At 41.8% G+C, this 12,629-nt stretch overlaps 1 pseudogene and 2 gene segments (V, D, J or C); all 3 read right to left on the bottom strand.

Annotated features, from left to right (window-relative positions):
* Positions 1–593: 593 nt before the first annotated feature.
* Positions 594–1,140, bottom strand: LOC119799848 (annotated as a pseudogene).
* A 7,977-nt stretch (positions 1,141–9,117) lies between these two features.
* On the bottom strand, positions 9,118–9,649 carry LOC119800404. The segment is given in 2 exon segments: positions 9,118–9,437; positions 9,555–9,649. Coding segments are annotated over 2 exon segments (372 nt in total).
* A 1,158-nt stretch (positions 9,650–10,807) lies between these two features.
* On the bottom strand, positions 10,808–11,381 carry LOC121676968. The segment is given in 2 exon segments: positions 10,808–11,145; positions 11,315–11,381. Coding segments are annotated over 2 exon segments (405 nt in total).
* Positions 11,382–12,629: the final 1,248 nt, after the last annotated feature.

Genomic DNA, 12,629 nt, shown 5'->3' with positions numbered 1-12,629 from the left:
GTGGGTGGCACCATTCTGTGTGAGAGTGGCCTGAGTCATATTAGGAAGCTAGTTACATGTGAGCCTGTGAGGGAGCTAGCAACAGAGTTTCCCCAGGGTTTCTCCTTGAGTCTCCTGTTTGAGTTCCCACCTTGATTGCCACTAATGATGGACTGTGGCCTGGAAGTGAAACCTAAATAAATCCTTTCGCCTTCTAAGTTGCTTTTTCTCTGAGAGCTTTAGCACAGCAACAGAAAAGAAGCTAGAACATCCAGCTGTCTGTACATTCTGTATCTTCCATGACTTGATGTTCTTGCTGTTGCTACAGTTTCTCCGCATAACCCTGACCCTGTCCACAGCAGGTTACCTGACATTGGTTCAGTCATCCCATCAGCTTCTCTGTTAGTTCTAAGATGGTTATTTCTTCATCAGGAAGGAGTGTATATTGAGAATTCAAAGACCTAAATCCTTAACTTACATGGTCAAAAGCTTACCTGAGCTTAAAACCCAAAACTCTGCCTATACCAAAAAGGGATATTAAACCAAGCAGATGTTCTCTTGTGGAATTCTCATGTCTTATAACAGGGGAAGGCCACACCCACCCAGCTAAAGGTTTATGTGCTGGCTGCAGGTGTGTGGGGAGCACTGTGGTTCCACAGCACAGAAATAAGTGCCTGAGTCTGTGCTCTGAGAGGAGGAAATGTACAAAGAGCTGCGGCGTTCCTGAGTGACTGTCGTGGACTTCAGTCTTCCACTCTGCTTTGTTCCAGAAGGATTGAAGAACAGGCTGATGAGGGGTCCCCCAGGGCTTTGGTGAAACCACTGCATTTGGTTTGCAGAGGTGGAAAAGTTGCACTGTAGCTCTGTGCTCTCTCCCTCCTGCAGAACCAAGGACACGGGACTCTGCTTCACCTGTTGCCCTTTCACCCCTGATTAGAAACAGAGAAAGAGACACAGGTGGAGGTCACTGAGCATCCACAAAACCCTGGAATCCCTCCCCCTCATATCCTCTGAGAAGGTGTGAGCTCTGCAGGACCCCTGAGCTGCTTCCCCACCCTCCATGTGTTGAACAGAATCCTAGGTGTCTTCTGAACGTGGACAATCAGACTCACAGCAAATCTGGGTGCACAGCAGCCCCAGCAGAGAGCACAGCTTCTTCATGGTGCTTGTCTTGATGCTGGAGACAGAAGCAAGCAACCAACCCCTGGACTGTGGTGTAAGGATGGTTGTTGAAGTGTTCCTCCTCCGGCAACAAGTGAGCCCCACCCAGGAACCTTGCCATGCCAGAACTACTGAGTTCTCTCCCTGTGATCTCAGACTGAAGCTCCTCCCAAACCAGACCTGGCTGAGAGTCTGGGTGCAGCACAGGGGGAGGGGGTGTGGCAGATTTTGAGATGACCCTGAATTTATAGGCAGTGTGAGTGACTTTTGAGGAAAAAGAGAACTTATTTCCTCCTAAAGAGAAATATCTCCATTGTATAACAAGTGACTGGAGAACATTTTAAAATGCCAGGAAATAGTTACTTGTTTTGAGTAAAGACTCTTTACTGGCTGGGCTGTGGTGGTACATACCCTTAATCTCAGCACTCAGGAAGCAGAAGCAAGTGGAGATCTGTGAGTTCGAGGCCAGCCTGGTCTACAAGGTGAGTTTCAAGAAAGTCATGATTACACGGGAAAATCCTTTCTCAAAACCCTCCCCAGCCTGAAAAGAACCTTTATTAAGCAAAGAGAGAGGCATTCCAATCATGCAAAGTAAAAACCATCTGTTTTTAATGATTTCCTAATCTTGGAATAGATAAAAATGTGTTGTGCCAAATACATCGTTATAAAATTATTTCTTACATTTTAAGAGACTGGAACTTTTTCTGGACACTGCATAAAAATTATTAACATACCTTAAGGTTCCTTAAGATTTAAGGCTAATATCCTAGCATGTACTCAGTATTTAACCTGCATTTAAGAGAACAGTTTAACAACCAATGTTACTTGTCTTGGGTTCCACTGTAATCAAGTTTTACAACCTAAGTTAGTGCATAGCCTTAATCCTAAATTCTGTGCACTTCCATGCTCCTGACCCAGGGTAAAGCATATGTGTATGTATGTTATGGTAGTAATTGCTAGAAACAACAAACATAGGTTGAAATCAATCTTGTAAAAATATCTGCTATAATTGTTAAAGGAAGCATATAGAGATTATTTAATGATGTTTGTTTGCTTGTTATCTGAGCCATTTGGTGCCAGTCAGAGTCAATGATTTATTCCTTTGTAAAACTGTATTAAAGATTTATGTAAGCTCTCTTCATTTCTCTCTTCATCTTCCATTCCTTTCCCATGTGATGATTTCTGTGCTGTTCAATAATATAGATCAGAACCCTTTCTTGGAGACAAACCTACACAGACACAGGAACAAACAACACAAGACAGCATTCAGGGGGACACAGATTTAGACTCATACAGCAGACAGATACAGATGTAGAACTATGGAATTCAAGGAAAGGGAGAAGCAGAGAATTCAAATCCAGGCTTGGTCTTAAATTAAACCAAAGGAAGTGTTTTTTTAACTTCATTATCTTAAGGTGACACTGAAACATTTTGGGTACTCTGAGGCTATCATTAATTCATTCAAGCAAATGTAATGTTTATTTTATTTTATTTTTTTTAAATTTAACGCATCCCAATTTAACCAAATACATAATTTCATCATGTAACCAATACAAAAGTATATTAAAACTCTGCCTTCCTAAATTCTGTCATGTATTTTAACGGAACATCTTCATTTGAGCTAGTCAAAATTCTGCTTTAATTGTGTAGAAGAGAACTAGCTCTTGGTCAAACACTACTCTGGGCAGTCACAGTTCATAGGTGAGGTTGTATTCCTGATGTTCAGTTTCCCAGGAGATCCATAATGTCAGGTTATTACACTGTGCATAATGTCAAGCACGTTCATTTTACTGAGGAAATTGCTGCAACACATCTCAGTGTAGAAGTTATTTCTCCTTCCAAAGAGCCAATGACCTGCGGGATGATTCAGTGTCGCTATAGGAAGATTCTGTTACTTGACAAATTGGCACTGCAAATTTTTGGCATCCGTTAATGACCTTCACGTGAACCTCTGTCATGGCTTGTTCAGTCTCTTCAACTTCTAGGTATCCTTTTTCCCTCAAGACAAAGAGGGTTACCATTGTGGGGGGGGGGGCCCTCACGGTCCTGACTTTCTTTCTCATGTTCTCTCTCCTTCTGCTCCTTATCAGGACCTTGGGAGCTCAGTCCGGTGCTCTAATGTGGGGCTCAGTCATTTTCTTCATCTATCGCCAGGTGGAGGTTTAAACACGCAGAAAGATTCCAGAGCTCCAAACCACTAAAGAAATACTTTGTTTCCCACCAAGCAGTCTTGTTTCGGTTCTGAATGACCATGAGTTGCTGACCTCCTCCTAAGTCATTAATAATAATTTTATCTAAAAAAGAAACAGCAGTTTACATTGACTGTGTAAATTAGTAAGTATCAAGGTAAAATTGTCATGTATGTGCTTAAGGGATTTTGATCATACTTATATTAATATTATCCATACTTTTGCCTAGGTCCCTCACAAAGTAGGGTACCCTTCCAATACCATAATGGTCCCCTTTCTACTTTCGTGTCTTTAAAAAGCGAAATTGATTCTATGTCTGTCTTCATGACTACGCCCACTTCAACCTCCTCTTTAACAAATGGCAATTACGTTCTCCCTGTATTAGTTAGGTTGTCAAGACAGCTACCAGGAGAAGTGACTGAAAACTACATGCAAGGCCATTAGCCACGCTTTCTGCCAGACTGAGGCCAGTGCCTCAAGACCTATGGAGCCCCAAAGTCCTGTTTCCAGTCCTTTCTTCCCAGTCCTCGGCTGACCATGATTTCCTCCCCATTTCACAAATGCTAAAGCCTCTGGAATTCTAGTCAGTGGCACAGGAATCTCCAGCACTTCTTTTGATGAATCAGGGTCTTATTCTTATTTCTAGCCATCCGTGTTTGGAGCTAGCTCTAATTCTTGGGACAACAGAGGGTCAAAACTTCTCATTGTCCTGATTTTGGAAAAAAAAAAATCATGACAGGAAAGAAACAAGCCATTATCTACGGCCACATTGTGGTACACGTTCTTATTTGAACTTCATTCCTTTGTCTTGGGATGTTAGCCTTTAGAACATTCGCCTTCTTCACCTGGACTGTGATCATTCTGCCCAGCATCACCACAACCAGGTTAAACTTTGGATAGTGAAAAGCATCAGCTTCCACTTTCAATGTCTGGGCTAAAGTTCCACGCTGCTTTATACTCCCTTTATACTTTCCTCTTTGATCTTTCTTCCCTTTTCCCCGCTCCATAAATTTTTTTTACAAGTTATTATGTGCTTTAATGAGGTCAGAAAATATTTCTTTTTTTTCTTTTCCTCATTTTTTTTTATTAAAAATTTCCATCTCCTCCCTTCCTCCTCCCCCTTCCCTCCCCTCTCTTCCACCCATACCCCAACTCCGCCCCTCTCCAAGACAAAGAGCCATCAGTGTTCCCTTCACTATGTTAAGTCCAAGGTCCTCCCAGCTCCCCCTAAGTCCAGGAAGGTGAGCAACCAAACTGACAAGGCTCACAGTGAGCCCGTCCATGCTGTAGAGTTCAAGCTCATCGCTGTTGTCCTTGGTTTCTCAGTCCTCCACCACCGTCAGCCACATTCAGAGAGTCCGGTTTGGTCCCCTGTTCCATCAGTCCCATTCCAACTGGACTTGGTGGTCTCCCTTTAGATCTGTCCCACTGTCTCAATGGGTAAACGCACTCCTCACGGTCCTGACTTCCTTGCTCATGATCTCCCTCCTTTTGCTCCTCATCAGGACCTTGGGAGCTCAGTCCGGTGCTCCTATGTGGGGCTCTGTCATTTTCTCCATCCAATGCCAGGTGAAGGTTCTATGGTGATATGCAAGATATTCATGAGTATGGCAATAGGATATGGACATTTCTGGCACCCTCTCCTCAGCTGCCCAAGGACCTAGCTGGGGGCGTCTTCCTGGACACCTGGGAACCCCTCTAGAGTCAAGTCTCTGCCAACCCTAGAATGGCTCCCTTAACTAAGATATATAATTCCTTGTTCCCATATCCACCCTTCCTATATCCCAACCATCCTATTCCCCCAAGCTCTTCCCATCCTCCACTTCATATTTTTCTCTCCCCATCCTCCTATCCCCCCACCCCACCCCTGTAATGTTTATTTTAATAGACACTCCCATTATAACAAACGTTTGTAATATATTTGTTTGATTATTAAATAACTACATAAGAAGGAAGTGGATTGGGAAAGTTAAGGTAGGCATGCTGCATGCCAAGTGACAGGGGCAGCGGAGCTGCTGTGCTTTTGCATATGGTGAATGCAGGGGACAACGCACTCGAGTTCATAACAGCAGAGGAATACATTTTGAAGGATTCACCATAAAGATGAGCGTTTGATAAATGAGAGTTGTAATGAAAAGCAAACATATAGTTTTCTCAAAAATAACTCACAGTCAACTTTACGCCATCTCAGCCCATCACTGTCTCAAATGGTGTTGATGCAACTAATGTCCTCCAGTTTCAAGAGAATCCTGAAGGATAATTGATGTAGAATTTTGACTTGGGTAAAAATGCTGTCCTTCAGGAGTCTAATCTTTTCTTTGTAAAGTGAGAAACAAGACCATGGCAACTGAGATCTATCCCATAGGAATGTAGCATTTTCCGAGATTCCACTTTCTCTGTACTGTTGCCTTCACAGAAACTGCCAACTCCCTAAGAGTGTTTGAGGCTGTGACCCTGGTCTCTTACTCTGTAGTAAGACCCTTTCCCTGTTAGAGAGCAGTTCCCCCTAGGGGCCAAACATAAACACAATTTCACAGTTTCCATGTGCTGCTTTCTCAAGTCATTGCCTTTCCTGTTCTTCTAGAATTGATTCTCAAAGCTTGATGATCTTATGCAGAGCAAGACCCATGCTTTCTAAGGCATGAAATTTGTGACCTCTACAAAAAGAAGAGTGTAAAGATATAAACAAAAAAGTGGACACAAACTGTTTTAGTTTGTCTGAAGAAGCAAGCTCCACAGGGAGCAGAAGCCAGGAGCAAATCCAGTCCCGGGAGCCAATCGGGTAACAGTTACCATTCAGTGAGGCAACTTTGTGTCAAAGGAAGAAAACAAAGGACAGATCCTTTCAGACAGATCAGAATGCACAGTGTAGTAGTAGCGAGCAGTGAGAGGAAAAAAAAAAACTCGAAGCAGTGTTATATACTCAGTAATATACAGAAGGGAGTTACAGATTCCAGCACCAGAAACTGTCTGGAAAAGAATGAACATGACTTCGAGTTAAGGAATGAAGAAACAAATAGTTGTAATGTAAAACAGCTTTAGTTAAAGGCTGCGAAATCTTGATGGCTAAACATATGTGTACTACAAAGAGACCATGGGTTGCATGAGAAAGTTTAATCTAATCATTCATCCAGGCCAGATACAAAATATGTTTATGGTATCTTTATCATAACCTGGAAAATGAACATTGTAATTGAGGGGTATTTGGTGAAGAACAGCCTTCAAAATGTTTTACCTTTTGAGTGTAAGTTAAAACTCAAGAGGTCATAGGCCCTACTGGGAATTACTATTGTCATTTTGCTAAATGATCATGCCAAACCACATTCTCTCTCTCTGTGTGTGTGTGTGTGTGTGTGTGTGTGTGTGTGTGTGTGTATACTCACAGCCTCCACTTCGGTTGGAGTATGTGTCTCAGGAAATTTCTATAATGAAGAATTTTTATAATTTTTTTCAAAATGCTTTTAGTGTTAGTAATCCATCCCACTTTCCTTCTTCCACCCACTTACCTGAAAATTCCATTTTTCTTAATAGTTGAATAATATCCCACTATGTAAATGTGCCACATTTTCACAATTCTCTCATCAGTTGATGGGTATCTAAAGTATTTCCAATTCCTAGTGATTATGAATAGAGAATTAATGAACACAGAAGAACAAATATCCCTGTAGAAAGATATAGACTCGATTAAATTCTAGAAACTTGAAGGGAAGGTTTCATGCCTGGCACTAGGACTATTATTAGATTTAGCCTTCACTCTAAGTCAGTCAAACACTCATCTTCGAGATTCTATTCTGCGCTGTGCCATTTGAAGTAGATTTCAGGAGTTCAGAAATGCAATTTAACATTCTATTTTGTCCCCTAACCAATAATACATAATGTGTTTATTTTTAATCAGATAGACCAATTACTTGCTATGATCATTACACATTCTACGAGTTTATTGGTTTTTCTAAATTCGTCTCTCATATACTGCATTTTTATAGCAGTCCCATTTCTTTTCCCCCATAAAAGTTACCCCCACCTCCTTTTTCCCAAGACCCACCCCCATCTGTCCTTCCTTAGAAAAGAACAGCCCTCTCAGGGACATCAACCAAACATGGCACAACAAATAACAGTAAGCCCAGACACATACCATTACATCAAGACTGTATGAGGAAAATTGTCCCATAAGCAGGCAAAGGAGTCAGAGACAACTCCCACTCCCACTGTTACGGTTGCTACAAGGACACTAAGTTCCTCAGCCATAACATATGCAGAGGGTCAAATCCCTATATGCTCCCTGACTTCTGCAGGCCTGTATGAGATCCAGATAATTGATTCTGTGGGCTGTGTTTTTGTGGTGTCCCCTGATCACTCTGATTCCTCTGGTCATTTCTTCCCCTCCTCTGCAGGACTCCCCAAACTCTCCCCAATATTTGGCTGTGGGGCTCTGCATCTGCTTCCATCAGCTGCTAAGTGAAGACTCTCTGATCCCTTTGATGATCATTCTACTAGATTCCATCCAGTTCAAGATATGTAATTTTTTGCAGCTCTTTGAGTACAAAAACGTGAAACTTTCTTGAGGGACATCATTGCATTTGATTTCAGATCTTCCTTCCTTTATAGAGAGATAAATATGAGTACTAGAGCATTTTACTTTAAATCAGTGTTTTCTTTCCAGAATTGAGATGGATCAAAACCTTAGCCTCTTCTTTTCCATATTTTACAGAATTTTGAAAGAACCCTAATTATCAGAGTACTCTAATCCCAGATGAGTGACTACACCATGTGCTGAGAATTTAAGCAAAGTGCAGTGGAGGATGAGAAAGGACATGAAAGGGAAAAGATTTCTTGAAAGAGTCTTTCATGACCAGACTGCCTCCTGCATGGTGTGTAGGAAAGAGAAGGAGCTGCTCTCAGGGCATCATCTTGAGAGTGCCAGCAGCTCTATTTCCTGAGCAGCTTCACAAAGTGAAGGCTGTTGGGGAGTGTGAGGGTTACAGTGAGAATGGCCCTCACAGGATCTGAATGTTTGGTTCCCAGTTGATGGACTGAGTAGGAAGGGTCAGTAAGTGAGGCCTCATCAGAGGAGGTGTCACTGGTGGTGGCTTGGGAATCTCAAAGCCCAAGCCAGGTCCAGTCTTGCCCAGCCTTTCCCTCTCTCAGCCTATTGTTTGCAGTCAGAAAGAAGTGCTCACCCACTGCTCCATGCTTTCCTGCCTGCTACTATGCTCGCCACCATGATGGTCATGGACTCACCCTCTGAAACTGTAATCAAGACCTCAATCAAATGATTTCTTCTATACGTTGTCTTGGTGATGGTTATCTCTACATCAATAGAACAGTAACTGAGACTGGAAGTCAGGTTGAACTCTCTGTAAGATGGACCAGGTAGAGGAAGAATCTAAGTAACTTTTGAAGTGAGACTGAAGGAGATTTTCAAAGATTAGAGTTTTATGTTCCTCATTTGGTCACAAATTTGTGGGCTACTAACAGAATATTGTTGGAGAATATAAATCACTAAATTTTGTAAGACATCTTGGTAGGGATAAATCCTGTCAGAATATTCCTGGAGATGTTTTCTTTGAGAGAGAACAGCATCTTTGGGGATCAAAGCCTGAGTTGTCTCTAGCAATGACTTTCATCCTATCCTTTCAGAGTATCCACAGAGTCCTAGTTTCCTGGGAATTTGACTGAAATTTGTTGCTGTATTTCAGGAGGCTGAGTAAACCCCATTTAGAGACATACACAGCTCTCCCTCACAGGGCCGTTCCCCTCTACCCTCCTGCACCCTTGGTTTGTGTGCAGCTTACCCTGCAGTCTCCCTCACTGTGTCACTCAGAGCACAGTAGTACAGGGCAGAGTCCCACAGCTGCACTGAGGACTTCTGCAGGTGGAAGGAGCTGCTGCTCTTATGGAGAGTGGCGTGGAACCCTTGGTGCTCTGTCCTCTTGTTGTCTGTGGCGCTCCACAGAAGTCGCTGAGGGGCTTTGTTGAGATATTGCACGTACCACAGAGGGAAAGAATTTGAGTAAGTAGCCTGATAGGTGCAGTTCAGCATCACAGGTGACCCCTCTGTGACAGTAACCAGACCTTCTGTCTGGGTCACTGAGTCTCCATTGCTCCTCCCTGAAAATAAATAATAAATGAATAAGGAAAAACTGCTTTTTATTCAAAGAAGTAGGTAAAAGCTTCCATAGCTGTAAGAAAATGACATCATCAGCGCTTAGGGTAATTGTAACTTACTGAGCATTAACAGGAGCACCAGGACTGAGCAGGTGTCAGGAAGCATGTTCATAGACGTCAATGACACTTGGATCTTGAGTTCACCAAATTCACAGGCAAGTCTCCTCAGGACCTTATTGAAACTCATAAACAAGGACTTCCTTCTGCACAGTGACAGTCTGTGATGCAAAAGCACCACGTGGATGAGACATTAGCTCCACCTGAAGAGGCATCGCCATGTGCTGATTTCTGTTCAGACCACAGCACAGATGTCTGCATAACACATGGTGAATGTACTTGAAACCTCACCCAAAGGAGAGAGGTCTCAAGTCCCCAGTGGGTGCCTGAAATCACCAGTGCTACTGAACTATGTGTATCCTTCGGTATTTAGTGTGATGAATATACATAAAATAAGACATATGCACATCCAAACACACACATTTCTGATAAAAATGTATCTACTTTTTCTCATTTTATTAGTTCTTAGAGTATATTATGTAATTAATTTTGATCATGAGTACCTGTTCCCTTTAATCCTGCCAGACTCATCCATTCTTCACTATAAACCCAGTTTCATCCACCCATTTAAAAAATAAAATGCATTAAAGTTTGCATTTCAGGATTGCTACCCTTATACTCTTGGAAGTGTGGTCTTCACTGGAGGGCAGTCTATGCACTAGGGGATTTACCTCTAGAGAAACCCGAGTCTCTCTCCCAGCAGCTACCAACACCACAAAGCTTCTTAGCTAAAGGTAGGAATGAGCACCTTGACTTCTTGATCAAATTTTGTCTGACCTTGTCATTTGCAAAATGTATGTGTGTTGTAAATCTCTGTGAGTTCATGTGTGCAGCTGCCATGCTGTGTCCGGAAAACATTGTCTCCTTGTCATCCCCCATCTATGTCTCTGACATTTTTTACATCCCATCTTCCTCAGTGACCTCTGACCTTGGGAGGAGGTTGTGTGATAGAGATCTGCCATCTGGGGCTGAGTTTGCTACATCATCTTCTTCTCTGAAAAACAGTGAGTTCTGATTATCTGTGACGGTAGTTAAGTGTATAACCAAGGAAAGGGAATGAAAAAACTGTGTTTCAAATTCTAAAATACGTCTTGAAAACAAAGGAGAAAATTCTCCAAAAGTTCTTCAGTTGCTTGAAGATAACGTTCTTATTTTGTGTTTTTAATATCGACATTATAGTTGGCACTTCCCCACTAACAACTGGCATATTCTCCATTGGAAACCTGTGACACAGGATGTGGATGGGGCTCCAGGATCTATGACAGGTTAGAGGACAGACTGCAGGTGCCTGGGGAGCAGTGTGTATCTGTGGCACAGAAGTACATGGCTGAGTCTTCAGGCTGGGCATCTGTGATGTGCAGGGAGAAGTGTTTGGCTTTCTTGTCCAGTAAAACTATGAGTCTTTCATCATGCTTTCTTTCCATATTTGAATGAAAGTCAACAATAAGCTTAAGATGCTCTCCAGGTTCTTGTTTATACCAAAGGAAGTTGTATGAGGTTTTGTCTACATATGTGCAGTTGATGGCAGCGCTGGCTCCCTCCTGGACTCTCAGGGTAGAAGGATGCTGTTCTACCTGCTCTCCTTGGCTCACCCCTATGCAGAAAGACAGAAATAATGGAGAAAGTTGGTCAGGTCATCACTTTACCGAATTATCTCTTATTTATTTAAATAGTAACAGAAAAAATTGAACTAAAATAGAATTCCTCCTGGGTGTGTCAGAAATGCCCACAGATTACTCTTTGGCTCTAAAGTCTTAACTCACCGTGCCACTGCAGCCACAGAAACATGAATAAAGAAAGAACATATATCTTCACTATTATTTTCTTCATAATTTCAAATATATTAAGGCCCAGTATACATTGTGATGACTAGCTGGTCAGCTGCTGCTATCAGGATGTTGTTCTTTCTAAGGAACAATTCTATCTTTCGAGTCGTCCACTCAGACACTGAGAAAAAGGCTGTGCTTCTGCCCTAAGCCTGCACAATCAGCATGCAAGGAAGTGAGTCCTCTGCAGAGGCCCCAGCAGCTGAGGTCTACTACCACCTTGTGGTTGTATCCTTAACCAGTGAGGCCAGTGCTTTTGTGCTCTCTGACCTGTGAGGGACTCAGACACATAACACACGAATATGTCATATCAAGTGTGTTCTAGTGTTGAGAGATGAAGAATGGTATTTGTACACACTAGTGAGCCTGTTTCCTATATTTAAATCTAACAAAGCTAATGTATAATGTCACCAGAGGAGAAAGGTAAACACCAACTCAGTTATAAGTCCTTTGATCTACAGTAGAGATCTCCATACATACAGTGGTATGATAAAGACACAATTGATATTGGTGTGACCTACCACATTCTGAATGAACTTAGGGCATACTCCATGAAATGGAATTCCATTTCTAATACTGCTTCATTGTCCAACTAAACATATGCAAAAATATAATGACTTCTAATGACTTAAGTAGTTATTCTTTTTTTTTTCTAGTTTAGAGGATATATGGAAAGATAGATGATAGATAGATAGATAGATGATAGATAGATAGATAGATAGATATCATTTATAAATTATATACTATATAAATAAAATTGGAGCAATTTCCAGTTTTTTGAATTTGGGAAATTTTTAAAATAAAACTAACAAAAATGAAAGCAGTGATGTTGTCTCTTGAATGTCCATTCTCGTAATTCTCGGTGAGATTCTATTTTGCTTGCATCTGTTCATAGAATTATTTTAAAATGAATTTATAAACACATAAGGCCCAGTAAACAAGCTCTATATATCTGTGGTTTTATATGCAATGATTGATATCTAAGGATCCGAAATCCGGGATCTGGGAAACTCCACACAGTCACCCCTACTCCTTGCATTGTAAGCTGTTTGCCTTATGTCTCTTCTGTCATCATCAACCTCTAGGCACCTTAAGACAAAGTAATTTCACTCCAAAGCGACAAAGAAACCCTGTCTTGAAAAACAATCAAAAAGTAATTTCTAGGGGTCCTGCAGTGCCCCCTAGTGGAGGCACACCCCTAACAAAAGTGACTTCAGGCCATCTCCACAGCTCTCACTAAACCCACCCTTTT

Source organism: Arvicola amphibius, chromosome 13, assembly GCF_903992535.2.
Source record: "Arvicola amphibius chromosome 13, mArvAmp1.2, whole genome shotgun sequence".
Taxonomy (NCBI): Eukaryota; Metazoa; Chordata; class Mammalia; order Rodentia; family Cricetidae; genus Arvicola; species Arvicola amphibius.
This window is presented reverse-complemented; position numbering and strand designations above follow the sequence as displayed.